The sequence below is a fragment of the Cibotium barometz genome, chromosome 6 (assembly GCF_041138505.1).
Source record: "Cibotium barometz isolate CiBa-2024 chromosome 6, ASM4113850v1, whole genome shotgun sequence".
Classification (NCBI taxonomy): domain Eukaryota; kingdom Viridiplantae; phylum Streptophyta; class Polypodiopsida; order Cyatheales; family Cibotiaceae; genus Cibotium; species Cibotium barometz.
Window position 1 is genome coordinate 5,293,873 of NC_141051.1, and position 20,022 is coordinate 5,313,894.

General features: G+C 44.5%; 1 protein-coding gene across 2 annotated transcripts in view; it reads left to right on the top strand.

The window, feature by feature from the left end:
- LOC147637371 (uncharacterized) overlaps positions 1–13,623 on the top strand; it is a 60,140-nt gene extending 46,517 nt beyond the window's left edge. The window contains exons 2-6 of one of the 2 annotated variants that reach the window (XR_015266029.1): positions 1,951–2,342; positions 2,442–2,484; positions 12,426–12,894; positions 13,139–13,278; positions 13,369–13,623. Coding sequence is in view for 1 of the 2 variants with exons in the window: in XM_086799158.1 (XP_086655284.1) it covers positions 1,951–2,342; positions 2,442–2,484; positions 12,426–12,880 (890 nt within the window). In the remaining variant the exon portion in view is untranslated. The remainder of the gene's footprint in view (positions 1–1,950; positions 2,343–2,441; positions 2,485–12,425; positions 12,895–13,138; positions 13,279–13,368) is intronic. The other variant, XM_086799158.1, reaches the window with a different exon arrangement.
- The last annotated feature ends 6,399 nt before the right edge of the window (positions 13,624–20,022 follow it).

Here is a 20,022-nt window from a genome sequence, read left to right on the forward strand (position 1 = left end):
AACTTTGAAAACTCAAAGTATACTTAGACTTTTCTTTGCCAGGTTCGGCATGAAGCCAAAAGAAATATCTCCTCACCATATCCAGAAGATATCCTGGGATATATTTCCATATAGCTTGCCTATAAGCTTGATTATATAATCCACAATCTCCATATGAAAAGAGTGCTAAACATGGGCACATAAAGCCAACTCCATACTTCCAGGATAAATTCTGTGAATCCATAAATCCTTAGACTAAGCTATCTACTGCTCATGCTCTTGACCTTGATGCATGACTGCTTCCATAAGTGAATAGGTTGTCCATGCTTAATAGCAATGATGGCAAGTGTGGTCCCCACTTGAGTTCTTTTCTCTTCCTCATTGAGCCTCCTGCTTCCGAGAAAGCCTATGCTCTGATACCACTGTAACCGGAAGGCAAAGACCTAGGCCAAAAGAGAAACACTTCAAGTGCAAACAGAGTATAACAACAGAAAAAGCCACAAAATATATATATATAGACAACGCACTGAGCCGGAATGACCGGCCCCCAGTAGGAAACTCCTTTATTATATAGAAGCTTCTACAAGACATCCAAGGTGAGGATGCAATCTGCACTGGATTTTCCATACGTGTCCTGGGTAGCTTTCCACAAAGCTCACCCGAGACTCTAACCAAGCTCTTGTCACAAAGCCAAAGAGCCCCAGTCTTTTGCTATCTGCTCAAGCCCGACTGTCCATGAGAGAGAGAGAGCCTCAAACACCGAGCCAAATCAGTCCCAGAAAACAGCCTCAAACATTCCCCAAATCTACCCCACAGCAGCCCACTGTTTACAGCCTGTTCTGAGGGCAGGAGAGGGAAGAAACCTCTGTAGTCTGCCTGTACCGAGTCCCGACCACCAAAGGAAACAGCCTGACTAGAGAAATGCGATAAACAACTTCTGTACGGCCTATTTACAAACGGCCAAAAGAGAGAAAGCAGTGCTGCTGCTGTACGGCCTGTTTACAGAAGTGTGATAAACAGCTGTACTGCCTATTTCAGACAGGAAGAGAGAAAGCAGCGCTGCTGCTGCACGGCCAGCACTGGTGCAACCAAAGAGAGAGAGTTCCAGTTCTGCTGTCAGCCAGCCTGAGGGTGACCAGAAAAGGCAGGGGCTGTACTGTCGTTGGCCTATTCAAAGGTGACAAAGAGAGAGAAAACTTGCAGCAGTAGTCGGCCTGTTTGTGTCGAGCAGCAGAGAGAGAGAGAGAGAAAGAAGCTTCCGCTGGCCTGTGTCCCTGTGTGCATCCTCCAAAAGAGCAGCCTCCTCCTCCTTTTTAACGATTCAGTCCAGCCTCTTTTAGCTGCGGTCGACCAGCTCTAAAAACATGGCTATGCTTTTCCTTTTCTCCGAAAGTGGCTTTGCGTGCCAAAGATATCCCACCTTTTGCTTTCTTTAGCCAACATCTCTATGAATGACAAAAGTTGGCCTCCTTTAGTGTCCATGCTATATAAAAATCTCTCTCAAAAGTGGGCGCCTAGCTTTTACTGTCCTTGTGCACCCACAAACTGGCCCACATGTCCATGCAGGGTGCTCATGAATGTTTTAATGATATCCGAAGCCCATGAAAGCTCTTGTCAAGTGGCCAGGCTTCAAGTATCGGTTTAAACACCTGACACCTTCTTCAGAGAAATGCTTTTATCCTTTAGCATCTCCCTCCTTCTGTGGAAAATCCCTGTTCTCACCTTGGTTCCATTTCGAGTGTGGGCTTCCCCCAAAACAGTGATCAAAGTTGGTAAAAGGCTAGAGTGGTGACACACACCATGGAATCTGTATGACTATTCATACCCCTGGTTTTGCATGTGAATCTCTATGACAATCGTAGTCGTGTATCTAGAAGATCATCCAGAAAATAACTGACATGGATTTGAGGCTGAGAGAGAGAGAGAGAGAGAGAGAGAGAGAGAGAGTCATTTAGATTCATTTGTGAGCAGATGAATTCAAGCCAGCCTCTATCGACACAACGCGGCCTGGTTCACTTTTCAAAAGCACCGATAACAAGGTCACTGTCGACTTCTGCAATAATCAGGCTGGGAAACCTAAGGTTTCCTTTCAAGGAAACAGTGAAGACTGCAAGGAGCTTGATGGCATCATCTTCTTTGATGGAAAGGGCTTCAGATTGGAGCGTTTGCACAAAGCTGTGAAGAGCCTTAGACATCTAAGGCTTCCTGGAGAGTCTGCCGGGGCTGCAAATATCAATAGCAATGCAGGCACTGTGGGCACTGGAGGAGCTGCAGCTGTGGAACCCACAACCTCACCAGGACATCTGAATGGTGGGGGGGTTGTTTCTAGTGCAAATGTCAATGTAGAAAAAATAAACCCTCTGGTAGGTTTCCAAGTGAAGTGTTTCCGTGCAAGGATATGCCTGCTTGTTGATGCTTGTCTTGGAGATCAGCCTAACATGGGTCTCTTGATGTTTATGCAGGTTCAAGTGGAGGAGATAACTGTTGGTCAGACAGAAACGCCAGGTATTTTCTCCACATTTGATAACATTTATGAATTGAATACTTTTTTGGTTTTTGCATTTCCAGTCTTATGCTTGTGCATACCCACAGGATAGTGATCAAGAGATTGCCAGCAGCACACTACTATGGGTAAACATCACCTTGATTATCATTGGTTCCTTGACAAATTTGGCTACCTGGACTTCTACATGGGCTATTTCTCCTAGGGAACTCTCTTTTCTGTGGGTTGTCATTGAGGAATGTAAGGGCAAGACAGCATCCAAGCCGCAACTGTTGATGTGATGACATTACTGCATGCTTCTCTCTCTCTCTCTCTCTTTTCTTCCCCTTCTAACAAGTTATGCGTAATAGTTTATTTTGATGAAGGCAAATGACTTCTACAAGATATGGTGGGGGTTTCTCATATTAGTTTTTTTTTTCTAGGAAAAAGATCCTTCAATTAGTTATAGAAAAAACAGCCACAAAGGGCTAAGTACAACCACAAAGGGCTAAATACAAACTCGTCTCATATAAGGACGGGAAACAAGTGATCATAAGGGGAAGAGATGCTTCTCCTCTGGCTGGCCGCTCTATGAGGAGAAGGCTATCTCATACAAGGGAGGGGGGGAACAACCACACAGGTGGTCTGTAATGCCAAATGGGGTCACCGCCTCTATCTGTGAGGAAAGGGCCAGGCCTCCAAAGTCTCAAGAAGGCTTCCCGCTGCTTCCGCGTGCGGTCAGAACCTCCCTGTAGCTTCCCCCACTGACCGCGGAGGGTGTGAATGATGTCGAGCCATATGCTGCTAATGGTCAGCCGGCGGAGTGTGGGTACCCTCGATGGCCTCGCTACATCTAGCACGCCAGATGTGCCAGTTTGCTATGCTATTGCAAATCTCCCATCGCTGGCATGAGCCTGGTCGCTAGACACCTGCAGGTGGGGCTGTGACTGGTACTATTGCAATACGATGGTGGGAGACCTGAAGGGCTAGGCCTCCCCCATCCTCCTCGTAAATCCTGACCACTCTAGCCTCGGTGGCCCAAGCGACAGTACCCCAAGTGATGATCCGGGTCGATGCCCTGTCCATAGCGAAGGTGGGAAGAATCCAGTGCCAAACTTGCTGAGCCTTGGGCAATCCCAAAAGCAATGTCGTTGAGACTCCTGGGGGTGGCCGCACCTTGGGCAAGCTGCTGACCGACCTCCGACTGCCAGCCAAGTACCCACCGCCAGACTCCTATGTGCCGTCAGCCAAAGGAAGAGAGTGATCTTCCTCGGCCGAAAGCTGTCCCAAAGCCTCTTCTAGAAATCTGAAAGGTGCAGCCTCTGAAATCCTCCAAGGGGTGCTGTGATCTCTCTAATCTGCCATGTAATCCAATAGAATAAGTGAGTAGACCACTGTTCTCATCTGCTTCATGGACTGCCACGAGGATATAGTGTCTGGTGAACACACCTAGCCACACTGGGGGGTCGGGTCTGGAATAGGAGTCAGCCACTCCGGAGGAATAGCTGAGTCAATGTCAATGCTGAGCGTGTCTCTACCTTGGATCCCTGTCAGGCCTCTCTCCTGCTCCTCCTGAGGTAACTGCCTATGTGCAACCCAATCTCCAAGAGACCTGGCTGGTCCCATGCTCAAGGCGCCCTAGGATATGTGCGGTCGGGCCCCTAGCATGTGGCCACTGGGTAGACGGATCAGGGGATTCCAGATCAAAGGCTGCCGAAGTTGCTCCTCTGAGGCCACTGGAACAATCTGCCTGAGGGCTGGCCTGAGATGATCTCAAGCTCGAAGTAGACAATTTGTGAAGTAGACTAGCTCCCAGGCAGGACTCAAGCCATGGGCTCGCATCTCTATGAAGATCCATCTAGTACTCTGCGGCCACGGGCCTCCAAGGCTCGGAGTGCGGGCATAAATCCGGGCCAAGAGGAAATCCTTCCAAGGCTCACCACCAGGTAGGAGTCCTCTGACAATGAACTTACCCAACAGGGCATGGCTTTGTATAGCTGGATCATTGAGGCCGAGTCCCCCTCTACTATGTGGCTGAATGATCACTCTCCATGCCACCTTGGCCCTGGCTGGCCTCCCATCACTACCACTCAACCTGCTAGGGATAGCCTTGCCGAGCTCCAATATAGAAGCTTCTTCCTAATACTCAGAAGAAGCGGAGCGAGCTGTTGCTCGGGGGAGAGATCAATGTCAACGTGGCAACCAAGGTATCGGAGTGGAGTGTTCCTCGAGATCCACTGGAAAGCCTCAACTGGTCGCCAAGTTGGGGTGGGTGCTGAGCCTACCCAAAAGCCACATGACTTGCGCCAGTTGATTTGTGCCCCTGATGCACGACATAAAATCTCTATCGCCTCTGTGAATCTCTGGAGATTCCCAACATCTCCAACAAGCTGCTGTGTTGTCTGCAAACTCTGAGTCCAGCAGCTCCTCCTACGTGCAGAGGGGAAGGCGCAATCCCTGAAGACCGGGGCAGAGAGAAAACTACTCATGACCTTGGCGACAAATAGAAAGAGGTACGGAGCCAGAGGACAGCCTTGTCGAACCGAGTGGGAAAAGAGGAATCTGTCACCTCGGGCTTCGTGAATGAGAACCTGGCTGTGAGATGCTGAATAAACTTCTGAGACTCCACGCATCCACTCCATGGGGAATCCCATCCGGCTCATAGTGCCCTCCAAAAAGCTCCAGTCCACCCTGTCATAAGCTTTCTCAAAGTCTAGGAGTAGCACAATGAGGTCCTGTTGTTGCATCTTGGCCAAAGCTGTCGCCTCCCAAAAGGTAAAGCTGTTGTCGAGAATACTCCGATCCTGAACAAAACCAGTTTGAGTGTCGTGTGGGAGGGAAGGCTGAAGACGCCTGTTGATGGCCTTGGCCAAAATCTTGTTGGCCATCCCTAGAAGGGTGATGGGTCTCCACTGCCGGATCTCCAATCTATCACCACCCTCCTTGGGAATCAAATGTATCAAGCCCTCTATGAGGCTCTTTGGCATGGCACCTGTGAGCATAATCTCATTGAAGGCAGCGTGAAGGCCACCTTCCATGAGATCCCAATGGCGAAGAAAGAAAGGAACAGGAAGCCCATCCGCCCCCGAGCATTTGTCCCTGGGTAATGCCTTCACCGCCTCCGCTAGCTCCTCTGTAGTGAAAGGGGTCAATAAGAAAGACTGAAGAGAGGGAGGAACCACACCTGGGGGGGTAATGGGGCACCAGTGAGAAGAGACCGGAAGAAATCCGTGGCGATGGCTCTCACCTGTGGGGGATTAGAAACAATAGCTCCATCCTGGCCACGTAGCCTGCGAATACCGTCTCTCCTCCTGTGTGGGCCAACTATCTCAAAGAAGTCTCCAGTAACTCTGTCACCGGCCTGAGTCCAGAACTATACTCCACCCTCCTCTCCTCAATGGAACGAATCTCCGTGCGGGCAGCAGCGATCTGACTCTCAATCCACGGGCTATCTGGGAAACTCTCTTGAGGACGCTGTAAAGAGGCTACGCCCCTCCTCAAGCTCCTCTCCTGCTCTCAAAATCCCTCCAATCTACTCTAGGGGGAGAGATGGAATCCCGGTTGCTCGTGCGAGGGCCGAGGCATCGCGGTGGGGGGGGGGGGTTCCATTACTCTCTCGATGGCACCACCAATCACCGAGAGAAGAGGAAGGCATTCCTTCCTAAGGCCTGGAAAGCAGACTGTCTCACGGGAAAGCTTGAAACTCTAGCTAATGGGTCGGATGTCGGGTCGAAGCTGTGCTGCCACTGTGCAACGAACGCCTGGGCTGTCGCAGTGCAACGGTGAAGTTCAAGATGGCAAAGGAGCAGCACAGTGGTAGACCGTGCATTCAAGATTTTGCCATGCTACTTGGGGGGAAGGCAGGGGTAAGGTGGAGTACCTCTGACATACTGCCGGGATCCCCTTTGTGCCCCTCCAAACATGTTAATTATAAAAACTTTCAGGTGTGCACGGGGACAAGGACACGACTGCCAGAATTGCCTGTTATCCATTGGATGGGGAAGGGCTCTTGTCATGACCTTGTGAAAATGGAGTAGCACAAGTGTGGGCATGGTGGTTGCTGAGCAAAATAAATATTAAATGATTCATATTTGGGGTGCCCGGACAAAGGGAATGTTGTGTGGACATCTTCAGGTGTGAAGGGGGACCAAGAACATTAATATTTTTAATGTTCTAGCCATGGGTGACCCTAGGCCGAAGTGGCCCTTAGGAACTTTAATAAACATTAAAGTAAGGGCCTTAGGATATTTTTGGAGGGAGGAAACTCCACTTTTGGTACACGCCTCCCTCATCTCTCTCTCTCTCTCTTGCTTTTGGAAAAACGTGCAAGTTGCACGCGTGGAGAAGAGAAGGAAAACGCTGTGGATTGGACTGGTTGCATAGTCGACTGGCTGCTGGTTTCCGTACATAACAGGACAGGCCATACAGACAGCAAGTACAGTCCACGTGGCTGCTGTACGATTCAGGCGGCGCTGGTTCAGGCGGCTGTAGCTCTATTGCAGGCTGGTTCAGGTGAAGTAGACAGGGTACTGTACAGAACAGGTACAGGCGGCTATACGTCAGCTGACACAGGCGGCTGTTGCATGCACAGAATTGTACCAGCTGGTACAGTCGGGTACAGCAGGCGAACACCTGTACGGGCAGATTCAGGCGACTGCAGCACATTCCGTACAGTCCTGTACGGACAGGTTCAGTCAGGTATTGTTGACCTGTACGGGCAAGTACAGGCAGGTACTGACCTGTCAGTCCTGAACAGTAAGGCGGCGCATCTCCAGCTGCTGGTGGGATTTAATCAGAGCATAGTTGGTGCATCAGTCAAGTGGTTGCAGGGAGGAAAGTACAGACAGTCTTTGGCAAGTACAGACTGGTACATTCAGTTCCTCGGGTGCAGAATCACGCACTAAATTGGTAAGCTCTGAACTTGTCCATCTTTCTTTCTTTCCATTGGCTTATGTCTGCTGCAGAGTTGTGTTATCTGGCCCCTTGTGAGAGGAGGGGTATGGTAGTTTGAAAGGGTGGAAACAGAGAGTGGACAGTGGATGTATGTTTGTACTGAGTTGTGAAACCATGTTCATGGGATATGCTAGATGTGTGCTCAAGGCTGCCCTGCTGAATTGTCTTGGTTGATCAGAGGGAAGCACAGAGTGTTGCTTTTGTGGGACATAGATCTGTGTGTGAATCCTCTGTGCTAAGAGGTCTTGTGGGCTACCAGATTGGACATACAGGTGTATTCTCCTGGCTGGCTTTGTTGTACTCAGTTTTACATCTTTTTGAATTTGAATAAAGAAATACCGTAAGGAGCGCCAAGCTTTGGGGCCAACAGGTGTCGATTTCATTTCAGTTTTGGGACACTCTAGCTCCAGTTAATTTTGTTTCTTATTTGGACTACAAGTGGAAGGGTGACTGCTAGTCTACCGCACTTTGGTTTTTATCAGAGGCCGGTTTCAAGGTTCCGTTGCCGGGACCCATCATCAACTTTCTTAAGGGGGTGAGCTCATGGTTGACTCGAGGAAAGTCATTGCTGAAAAATTCAGCAACATGTCGGATACAGAAGACGAATATTTTTATAATGAAGAGGAAGAGCAAGAGACCTCTCCTGAGAGAAATAAATCTGAGGATATTCTTGCAGGAGAACAGGCTGCAGATGATGAGCAATATGAGGATGTAACACAGCCAGAAGATATGCCTAGTAAAGAGGAAGATGATGCTCAGTTTAAAAACCGTTTGGCCAGTGTAATGGATGTGTTTATGCAGTTCACACAAAGTGAGAAGTTTGCTGAATTTATGAGATCCCGTTCTGAGCCTGAAAAGAAGAAGAAGAAGGTGCGTTCTAAGAACCTACCTCAGGGTCATAGTGGTGCCTTCCCACAGGATCCATCTTTTGGACAGTTTCCGAACATGCAACATGCTTTTGGTGCTCACTCACAGAGTTCCTTTTTCGGACAGCCATCTATTCCTCAACAGACTATGCATCCAGGTTATTTTGGTGGTGGCTCTGTGTTCCAATCCATGACTGGGGGTTATCCTCAGGGAGGCATGGGTATGCTAGGGACTTTTGGAGCTAATTTTCAGCCTGGTATGCAAGGGAATATGCATGGTGGTATGCAGTCCGGAATGCAAGGAAACATGTTTGGGGGCATGCAACCTGGAATGCAAGGAAATATGTATGGGGGCATGCAGCCCGGTATGCATAATGGTATGTTTGGAAACATGGCTGGAATGTATGGCATGCCAGGTGTGGGAATTGGTAATGTTGACCCTATGATGGGCATGAATGCTGGGGGTAGCAATCTTGTGAAGCCACTTCCTTACGATAACCTAACGCCTATGGGTAAGGCGAAGGATTATAAGGAAGGGGGAGCTGCTGTGAAATTTGATACATTTAGTGGGGCCAAAGATAAACTAAAGGCACTTACCTTTTTACAGCAGTTTGATGCTGCTTTTTCTAGTGGTAATTACACGGAGTCTTCTAAGGTGAGAAAAGCTGCGACTTTTCTCAAAGGCAATGCATTGTAGTGGTGGTCTACTCTTCTTTTGCAGGGCATAGCACCATCTACTTGGGTACAATTTAAACAGGTGTTCTCTTCCGTATGGCTCACATCTACTTTTGAGGTGGATGTAATGACAGCATGGCACAAGTTGGATACATCAAAGTGTGAAAATCTTGAAGATTATAATAAGAAGTTTTGGGAAGCTTTACTCCCAGTTACTTCTTATCGTGCAGTGCCTTTGTCTGAGCAGGTGGAGAAGTATTGTTGTGGGCTGCCCAAGGAAGTGCGTGACTATTGCATAAAGACTCGAGTAACAAATATGTCACAGATGATAGAGAATGCTATGACAGCAAATGCGTTACTCACTGGAGTCTCATCTGGATTTAAAGGCAGTAAAAACTCAAGCAAGAAATCTGAAAAGTTAGGGCATGCTTCGCGTGATGCAAAAGGGTCTACTGAGAAGCGGTATAAGAAGTTGCCAATGTCCAAGAGAACTCCTGAGGAGAGACAGGCTTTGATGGATGCTCGGAAATGTTTTTACTGTACAGAGGAGGGACATATGTCTTTTAATTGTCCCAAGAGAAGGTCCCAAAAGGACTCTGACACCAAAGGAGAGCCCAAGTCAAAGAAACCAAAACCTTCTGCAAGGTTAGTTCCTGATCTTGTTGGGGAACAACCATGTGGTGAAGAGACTGAGTTGTGCAGGGCATGGGACAAAGTGAGAGATCAAAATGCCTTGATATTCTTTGACACAGGTGCTAGAGCCAACTTTATTTCACCAGATTTGGCTGGCCGATTGGGGATCCGTGCAGAGGAGATGGGGCCTTTATATGAGGCTAACATGGCTTGTCCTGGGTATGCAGAACCCGTCACTCCTATTATTGGGAAGCTCAGGCTTCATTTGCAGGGTTATGTGGACAGCGAAGAGTTTTTCATCATGCCACTTGATGGATGTGATGTTTTGTTGGGTATGCCATGGTGCCATAGAGTACATGCGGTGGTGGATTCATACAATAGGAAGATCACTTTGACTCATAGAGGGAAAGAACATGTTTTGGATGTAAAGTTAAAAGGGGAATCTGTTCCTATTGTATCAGCTTCGGCAATTTCATCAGTAATGAAAAAGCATCTTTCCGCGTACTTGATTTATGTAAAGGATGCAAAAGATGATGAGTCTAAGTCTAATTTGTCTATGTTAGATAAGGACAGGACTGATTTCTTATGTGGGTTCCAAGATTGTTTTTCCGAGTCTTTGCCAGGGGAACTTCCTCCGGAAAGGCCAAAAGATCATGCCATCGATCTAATTCCTGGTAGTACTCCACCAAATAGACCGCCGTACCGTGTTAGTGCAGCCCAACAAGAAGAAATTATGAGTCAGGTACAGGAGCTGTTGAATAAAGGGTTGATACAGCCTAGCTCATCACCCTTTTGCTCACCTGTACTCTTAGTGCAAAAGAAGGATGGTTCTTGGCGCATGTGTATTGATTACAGGGCGCTGAACAAGAATACCATCAAGAATCGATTCTCCATTCCGAGGATCGATGACATTTTGGACCGCTTACAGGGCTCCACAGTCTTTAGTCGGATTGACTTGAAAAGCGGGTATCATCAGATACGTATTAGACCCGAGGATGTGCATAAGACAGCATTTCGAACCACTTTTGGATTATATGAGTTCTTGGTTATGCCCTTTGGTTTGACAAATGCACCTGCCACATTTAACAGAATGATGGACAGGATTTCCGGCCTCATAGAGCGTTTGTGGGCACATTCTTTGATGATATGATTGTGCATTCACAAACTGAGGAGGAACATAGAAGGCATTTGGCCATTGTGTTTGCAGAACTCCGCAACCATAGGCTGGTTATTAATGGCAAGAAGAGTGAGTTCTTCTTGCAAGAGATACACTTCTTGGGGCACAAGTGTCGGCATGGTGGTTGCTGAGCAAAATAAATATTAAATGATTCATATTTGGGGTGCCCGGACAAAGGGAATGTTGTGTGGACATCTTCAGGTGTGAAGGGGGACCAAGAACATTAATATTTTTAATGTTCTAGCCATGGGTGGCCCCTAGGCCTAAGTGGCCCTTAGGAACTTTAATAAACATTAAAGTAAGGGCCTTAGGATATTTTTGGAGGGAGGAAACTCCACTTTTGGTACACGCCTCCCTTATCTCTCTCTCTCTCTCTCTCGCTTTTGGAAAAACGTGCAAGTTGCATGCGTGGAGAAGAGAAGGAAAACGCTGTGGATTGGACTGGTTGCATAGTCGACTGGCTGCTGGTTTCCGTACAGAACAGGATAGGCCGTACAGACAGCAAGTACAGTCCACGTGGCTGCTGTACGATTCAGGCGGCGCTGGTTCAGGTGGCTGCAGCTCTATTGCAGGCTGGTTCAGGTGAAGCAGATAGGGTACCGTATAGAACAGGTACAGGCGGCTTTACGTCAGCTAACAGAGGAAGCTGTTGCAAGCGCAGAACTGTACCAGCTGGTACAGTCGGGTACAGCAGGCGAACACCTGTACGGGCAGATTCAGGTGACTGCAGCACATTCCGTACAGTCCTGTACCGACAGGTTCAGTCAGGTATTGCTGACCTGTACAGGCAAGTACAGGCAGGTACTGACCTGTCAGTCCTGAACAGTAAGGTGGCGCATCTCCAGCTGCTGGTGGGATTTAATCAGAGCATAGTTGGTGCATCAGTCAAGTGGTTGCAGGGAGGAAAGTACAGACAGTCTTTGGCAAGTACAGACTGGTACATTCAGTTCCTCGGGTGCAGAATCACGCACTGAATTGGTAAGCTCTGAACTTGTCCATCTTTCTTTCTTTCCATTGGCTTATGTCTGCTGCAGAGTTGTGTTATCTGGCCCCTTGTGAGAGGAGGGGTATGGTAGTTTGAAAGGGTGGAAACAGAGAGTGGACAGTGGATGTATGTTTGTACTGAGTTGTGAAACCATGTTCATGGGATATGCTAGATGTGTGCTCAAGGCTGCCCTGCTGAATTGTCTTGGTTGATCAGAGGGAAGCACAGAGTGTTGCTTTTGTGGGACACAGTTCTGTGTGTGAATCCTCTGTGCTAAGAGGTCTTGTGGGCTGCTAGATTGGACATACAGGTGTATTCTCCTGGCTGGCTTTGTTGTACTCAGTTTTACATCTTTTTGAATTTGAATAAAGAAATACCGTAAGGGGCGCCAAGCTTTGGGGCCAACAGGTGTCGATTTCATTTCAGTTTTGGGGCACTCTAGCTCCAGTTAATTTTGTTTCTTATTTGGACTACAAGTGGAAGGGTGACTGCTAGTCTACCGCACTTTGGTTTTTACCAGAGGCCGGTTTCAGCTCTTAGATAGTTTATCTCAAAACACTGAGACAAGAGATAATTGAAAAGAAGAATCAGAAGTGCTCATATTTATGCATATAATCGGTTTGCTGTAATTTTGGAGCTGCATTTTTAAAAATCTCTTTGATTGTTTGGATGTAGTTGAAAAGAAAACAAATAAAAGAAAGGCAGATGCTGCTGCCAAGGCACCCAAAGGAAGAACATCTCCACCTCCAGAGTCACCAATAGAGGCCAAAGCTAATGAAGAAGTGCAAGTGGAAGTAGATAATGAAGTTGAGGAGAGGGGCAAGAAATTCAAGGCAGCTGAAACATCATCTCAACCTGAAGTCATTATTGATGAAGAAATTGTAAGTGACTACGAGATTGAGGATGTTGATGTGAGTGAGGATGAAGACGGGGTGAATGCAGCAGAAGCCCTGAGAGCCCAAGCGGCTGTAAGTCAAAAGCCGCAAAGCTCAAGTGAGAGCAGCGGCAGCGGCAGTGGCAGCGGCAGTGGCAGCGGAAGTAGTGACAGTGGCAGCGGGAGCGGCAGCAGCAGCAGTGGATCAGGGAGCGATGACGAGGAAGATTCTGCAAGTTCTGGAGATGACATTTAAGTGTTATTACAAAGGTAACAGGATTTGAAAGAGCGTGGTTTTGTATCAGAAGCTTTTCAACTTAAGGGGCTTCACATCATATGGAAAATGCACATGGGTTTGTGCATGGGCATGTGTGTGTTGGTGGGTTAGTACGTGTGGGTGCTTTTGTGAGTATGTGTGGGGTAGTTTTGTGGGTGGGTTTGTATGTGCGTGTGTGTGTTTGTATGCGAGGCATGGGCATGGGCATTCTTAAAAGAAATTACTTCGTCACTGCAGAGTTCACCCTTTTGGGAATGTTTTTCCATCTCTCTCAAACCATCTGGTACAAAGCTCATTTTGTTGTTAGCCCAATTTTGAAAGTGTGTTGGAATGAGACCTTTTTATGAGTATGTTTCAGAGCACCTGGTTGGTTTTAGGTAAGCCTCTGGTCACTACTCTCCCTTCTTCTTTTGGTTACAATGTATCATTTTGAGTTTTCATGGCGATCTAATGACCTTTATTTGCAGGTTCAAGCTGGTTACTTGTCAAGTAACTTCTGATTTGTGCATGAAGAGCTCAGCTTACAGACTCATACGAATAGCGTTTTTTCGAGATTCTGAATCATTGTTAAATAAGCTGCTGCACCTTGTGTGGAAATTGCAAAACTGTTCGCAAGCTTTCCTTTATGTAGGTGGCTTTCTATGTGCATGATCCCCACCCAGTTAAAGCAAAACGTATACCAATTTGTTGGGTGTTCTAAGACCATAATTTCTTTGTTTGAACTCTTGATGTCAAGCTGCTTTTTGGCATTTGTTTGAAAACATGAAATATGGGGGGCTTTCAACATGAAACATGAAAACATGAAAACATGAAAGTAGTAGTCATCATAAAATAATTGGATCTTGTCAGTGCTCGTGCCTCTTATTTTGCCAATCTTTGCAAGATGTGATATTGGGCTTCACCATGGATGATTATCATCCACATTGAAATTACAAGCCCATTCGCATCCAAAATAAGTGCCCAAAACGTTTTCTTCAATCGATCAATTTATTAATCAGCATAAAAGTTCCCTTGACATTTTAATAAACTTTCAAGTTCTTGTGTCATTATTATGATCGTAGGGGTTAAAATCCATGTATGTTTGAGACTGAAATAGTTATTTATAATCAAACAACTATTTGCACATGTGTAGGCATGAAAGGTTTTTATTCTTCCAGGATGTTATTAGGCTTGTTAAATTATGTGTGCTATCTATGCAACCAAATATATTTAAGTGTGGTACAAGGCTCTTTAATAAGAGTCACTAAGCAATCGTTCCATAAGTGTAAGAACACAATTCTAAAATTCACCTTGCTAATAAGTTTGAGTTGAATTTAGCTAGCATACCTTGTAATTTACGAACTTAAGTGCAATTAGTATATGATGTTTGAAAAAAAAGGAACAATTAAAATCAAGATTTAGTTATTAAAGATGTGATAAGCAAATAAGAAAGGTCCTTTGCTTACTCATATGGTGCTTAATGGTGTGGTAAAATTTATATAGTGGTGCCCAAAAAACTTTTGAACTATTCTAAATCATGAATCTTCAATTTTGAAATCTAGGCTAGTTTAGTAGAAGAACAAGATAACCTTATCAAAATTGTCTCGTATCACCTTGGCGAAGTCCAAGAAAAAGCTAATCCTAAAAGCCTATTAATACTCACAAATTTTTACCTAGAAAGGCCTTAGAAAACTCTCTTCTAAGGATCAATGCTTAAGGTTGTCATGATAATTTAATTGAAAAAAGGAATTAAAAGACGATCAATGTGTGGTAAAACCAAGGTATAGTTATAGTTTATCAAGTGCTCAAGCTTATTACCCATGCATTTGGGAAAACAAGGCCTAAAGGGTCATGTTGAGCTATGGATCAAAGTTATTGCAACAAAAAGAAATACCCATGGAAACTTACATGTAAACATGGCATAAGCTCAAGATCACACAGAAGATAAATATAATCTTTGGGAGTGCGAAAATGGTTGGAGAGAATTAAAGTGGACCTTGCATATTGGTTGGTCCTTCCATAAGAGAATTATGTGAATATCTTTGTGTATAGTTTGATTCTTTCAACAACAATACGCACAAACACTTAGTTTGAAAATCTCAAAGAGAGTGCTATACATTCCTTACTAAAGTAGGCATGATGAGAGTCATATCCTTCATTGTTACACCTCTCATGGATGAAACATGTAATCATAAGAATTGAGCATGCAAAAGAGCACATACAACACATTATTAAAATGGTTAGAGATCACAATTGAAAGCATTAACCCAATTTCTTTGAGCGCCACCCCTTATAGCTTGAAAATTTTTAAAATATTTATAATGAGTTGTGTATTCTAACCTTAGTAGTTAGGAGTTTAATAAGTAGAAGGTTGATAGAGATGTATCACATATCTTTAGCATTGGAACACTTGGCTACATTGATTTATCATTTTGTTGACTTTGCAGCACCCATTTCTACATGGTATCTTTTTTAATTTATTTTTTAATGTGTGCTTTTCTTTCTAGTGACACATGATTATCTTGCCTTGGTGTGGCACGTACTTTACATATGCATATTGAGGGAATAATCAAGTTATTGCATAAAGGAGGAGATAGATGCAATACAGCTATTCAAAAATTTATTTCCTTCTAGTAAAACTATTGCTAAAGATATAGTTCTATATTTAATAGATTAGAATCAGCGGATTAAATCTGAATACATTTTTTCCTAGGCTTTAGCGCAAACGGACATCCCCCCTCCCTCTCTCTCTTCCCCTCCTTGTTGAGATGCTAGTGTGCGGATATGGGTGACACGCTAGGATGACAACTCCACACTTACGCTACTGGCATGGTTGGTGAGATTATGGGTGATATGCCGCCAGTGGTTTACAAGCTTTGTGACAGCCACTTTAGTGTTTAGAGTTATGGCATAGTTATAGCACTAGCTTATGTAGTTAGGTTCTGACCTTTGTATGCTTTGGCAACATTGAGATCTTTTGATTATTACCATCAAAATTAATAAGCGTCATGATAGCCAATCTTTGTAGGAAGAGCTCCTTCGATGATCGTGGGATCTTCACTTATGTTAAAGTATTGTGGATGTTCGAAACCATAACTGCTTCAACGACGACTAATGGTGTAGATTATAAATCCTTAAATGTAGGATGGAGGAGGATTTGCTAAAAGATTTTCTTTTGAGTATTCAATTCCATCCCCTTTGTCTGTCGTTTAAAACAATTTGTTAATACTCTACAAACCTGGCCTCTTCTCTCTTGGCATCCACATTAGTAATCACCTTAGTTGAACGCTCTGAGCGTTGCAATGCTTTGGCTCTTTTTCGTAACTCTCTTTCACGAGCCTCGGCTTCTTGTCGAGCTTGTTTCTTCTTTTTGATTTCCTTCCTTCTTGTCTCCTCAACTAGGTGGATGTCTTCAAGTTGCTTGTATAGGAGAGAGGACCGCGAAACTTTCTAAGTTTACTTCTGTTGAGGAATCTTTCCATTTGGACTCCATCCAATGTTTTTGAGAGGACTACTCCCGTGGTCATTTCATAGATCCTGAAAAGACCCATTTCCCATTTAGCAAAGGGTCTGACATGATTGGTTGTGAGGGCATTCTATCTCTCTATTGTGGTATTGTGAAGCATAGGCATACCTAATTAGTGTGCTCAATGAAACCTATCAAAATAATCATGTCAAATTCTTCCTTAATGGTTCCAAAATATGTTTCATTGGTGTATGGATTTTGTTGGATTGTTCTTGCACCATCTACCCAGTGGATCGTGTGTCGGTAGACTTTTTGGAGGGACTCGCTTGATATCCAAGTGAACACATCTCGCTTGATATCCAAGTGAACACATCTCGATATTCCTTGAGTAACTTTGTTAATTTTTTTCCTCATCAGGGGTCAAGTCTATAGAGATTCAAACCTTTTTAGGCTCTTCCACCCTGTTGTGCTAAGTCAATTTGTTTGGCTTTCAGGTCCGTCATTATATGACACCCATGGTTTCTTTTGTATCTCTCTTCTCTGTCATGGGGTGCACACCTTCCTATTTTTGATTTTGTAGTTCCTCAAATGTGAGGGGACTGGCGTGTAGTCCTCTTCTTGGTCACTATCCTCGGAACTAACAATTTGATTCTTTTGTGATTTGTCCCTCATATGTAGTTTTGATTCTTTTTTGATTCGTCCCTCATATGAAGCTTTGATTAATCCCTCACATGTCGCTTTGTTTTGTCTTCTCCGTTCAGACTTGGATGTCTTTTTAGAGTCAACTGACGCTGAATCCATGGGAGTACCATCTGCTAAGGTTTTAGCAATTTCGGGATCTATTTTCAAGGCATATCAATAGATCCTTCCAATCAGAACCAAAATCCTTTATAGCTCTCAAGGCATAGATATGTTGTAAGTAGTGTTCTTCATCCTTAAGGCTATATGGGTTCCTTGTTCTAATATGTATTGGCTTTTAAAGATTTTTAAGGAAATCTTCTCCTCTTTCAAGGAACTCTTCGAGGAGTGCCTGATGTTCTTCTGACACCTCCTCATTGTCTTCATCCTTGTCTACTAGTCTTGAGGCATATTTTTGCTTGAAGTTTACACTAAAGCCTCTGAGTGGTATGACTTTGTCTTCCTTTCAAGACATTTCTTCACCTTTTTGTTCTATCATCACTTTATGGTTTTTGAATGATGAAACCCCTTTTAGTTCTGAGAGTATGAAAGATATAGTTTTAATAGGGACAATGCCATTTTTATCTTCATCATAGAACTGAGTTCATGTGGTTTATGTGTCCATCTAATGCTTAAGAGGGGATGTTATGGGCTACCACACCTCCAAGAAGGAACTCAATGCATTCACCTTTGAAAAGAGCAATAGAACACAACCATCGTAGGGCACTTACCGATGCTTCAAGCTCGTGTCCCTTGAGGTATCCAAGCTCACATGAGAAGCTCCAATCCTCCAAGATTCATCTCCACGCTGTCACCATAGAGTCGCTCACACCACCACACACAAGGCAATCACTCTCTCTCACTCCTCCACATAAGAATACAAGCATATAAGTATAGAGAAGGCACATGTGATAGAGTACTCTCTCTCAAGAAAAAAGCAAGAACTCTCATAGCACAAAGGGGGATTGTGTCCATTCATTATGAGAAAATATCTTATATACAATTGGTCCTTATTCACACTTGGGCACCCAAAACATACTTAACTAAGGCCTTGGATGGCCAATATCTCATAATGTACAACTTTTATAGTGCCTTTGCATGACACTTATTAATGTCCTCAAATGGAGGAGCATATTTGTTAATCCAAAATGGGATTAACATCCCCCCTACTTGATGTAGGTTCTGTCCTCAAAACATGTCACTAAGGTCTAAAGACCCGGTCGTCGAAGTGATGATAGAAGTTCCGGCGTGATCGAAGCTTTTTGAGGGTTGTCTGAATGCAACGTGTGATATCCAGAACCCGGTGTCAACCATATCTTCGAATGTTACATGCATTTATGCGGGTAGACACCTTAGGCGATGATAATCTAACATCATGCCTCTATTACTAGGTCCTTGATTCATGTCGAATTGTAGAAGTTGATCAACATCATATCCATCATATCTTTCTTTAGGTTAATCTATGAGGACCACGATCAATTTCAAAAATCAGACACTAGCGACAATTGCTGGGTTCGGAATCTGGCGCCATGCATGTATCTAAGTCAGCAATTGCTTCCTTTGCTCTCCTATATTTGTAAATGTTGCTGGCAAGAATAAAGGAAAGTTGTAGCAGACATGCGAATCCCTTTGCTTTTCCTCTTGGAACTCCAATGGTGTCCACCTTCTTTTTCATTGGCATATACAAAGGGTCCACACTCTGAGTTGGTGGTGTACACATATACTGATGACTATATTCTGGAATGCTAAGATACTCTTTCCTCCATGCCGGCTTTATACCAAAATCTTCCAGTTTGGGGTTGGCATCATCTGTGTGGTGACAATGGCTTTATATCCCTGTCATGTATGGACTGGATTTACCCTTTTCCACTTGCAGAAGCAATAACTGATCATGAATGTAACAATTCTGATTTCAAGTAGATCTTGCCAGCTTTGTATGTCGTGCCACATTTGACCATAATGTGCCCTCTCCAACCAAGTGCAATAACTCTTCTAATTTGAGCTTTGGTGCTCAGAGAGGGTAAGGTACATATGGCTGCTTCGTTGGAGTAACAGCAGAATAGGCCTCTGGCAGGATGCGTCGAGTAGGTTCAAAAGGTGTTATTTGCATTAACACTTTGAACATGAGTAGAGGATTCCCAGCTTTGAACATGAGTAGAGGATTCCCAGCTTTGATTAAACCCTCGTATTCTGCAGCACACAAAGAATCAAGAATATTATTATAAGTAAATGGCTCAAGAGTATCTTGGGGTAGAGTTTGAGTTGGCCGTGGGGTGGAGAGGGGTCGGGTTTCGACAACTCCTCGGGGGCGACAGTGTTAGTGGGAAAATCTAAAGATTGAGCAAGAAGTCTAGAAAATATACAGTCTTGTTAGTGTAGGAGGAGCACTTGGGTATGGATTAAGTAATTTACTTGTTGCGACATTTGAATATATAGGGTAAGTTGGATTAGGTGATGAACTTGATGCTTCTTCTTGACCCTCTCTGGAACTAGGGGGTGGGTGGCTAGGTTTGTTGACCTTCATGAATTCTTGTAGCTCACTGATATCCTCCAGAGATATGTATTTTATCAAAATTGTAAAGTACGGTGGTCAACATGGCTTCTAGATGTTCGTGGATATTTTGATATAGTTTAAGAATGCCAAAAGGATGATATAGTGTAGAGTCACAAAGATTTAAATGTTGGTGAGTATTATATACTTCTAACCACCCATGGCTTATGATCCACTGGTAATTGCGAGCTACAACCTCGTAATTGGTCGGTGTTTCAGGAGTATCATCTCGAACAAACAGGTCTAATTTGTCGACACTGTTGTTGTCCAGGATGTCTGAGTTTTGTAGCACCCGACACCAACGAAGGTTGAGAACAATGGGGTGCAATGGATAGAAGAAAATATCCTTAGGATGAGTCAATACTAGGTCCCCCCAAAAAATCCCCATGATTATAGTAGGGTCAGCATCACGCTCTGTATTTTGTTTAATAAGTGTTAATTCTCCTA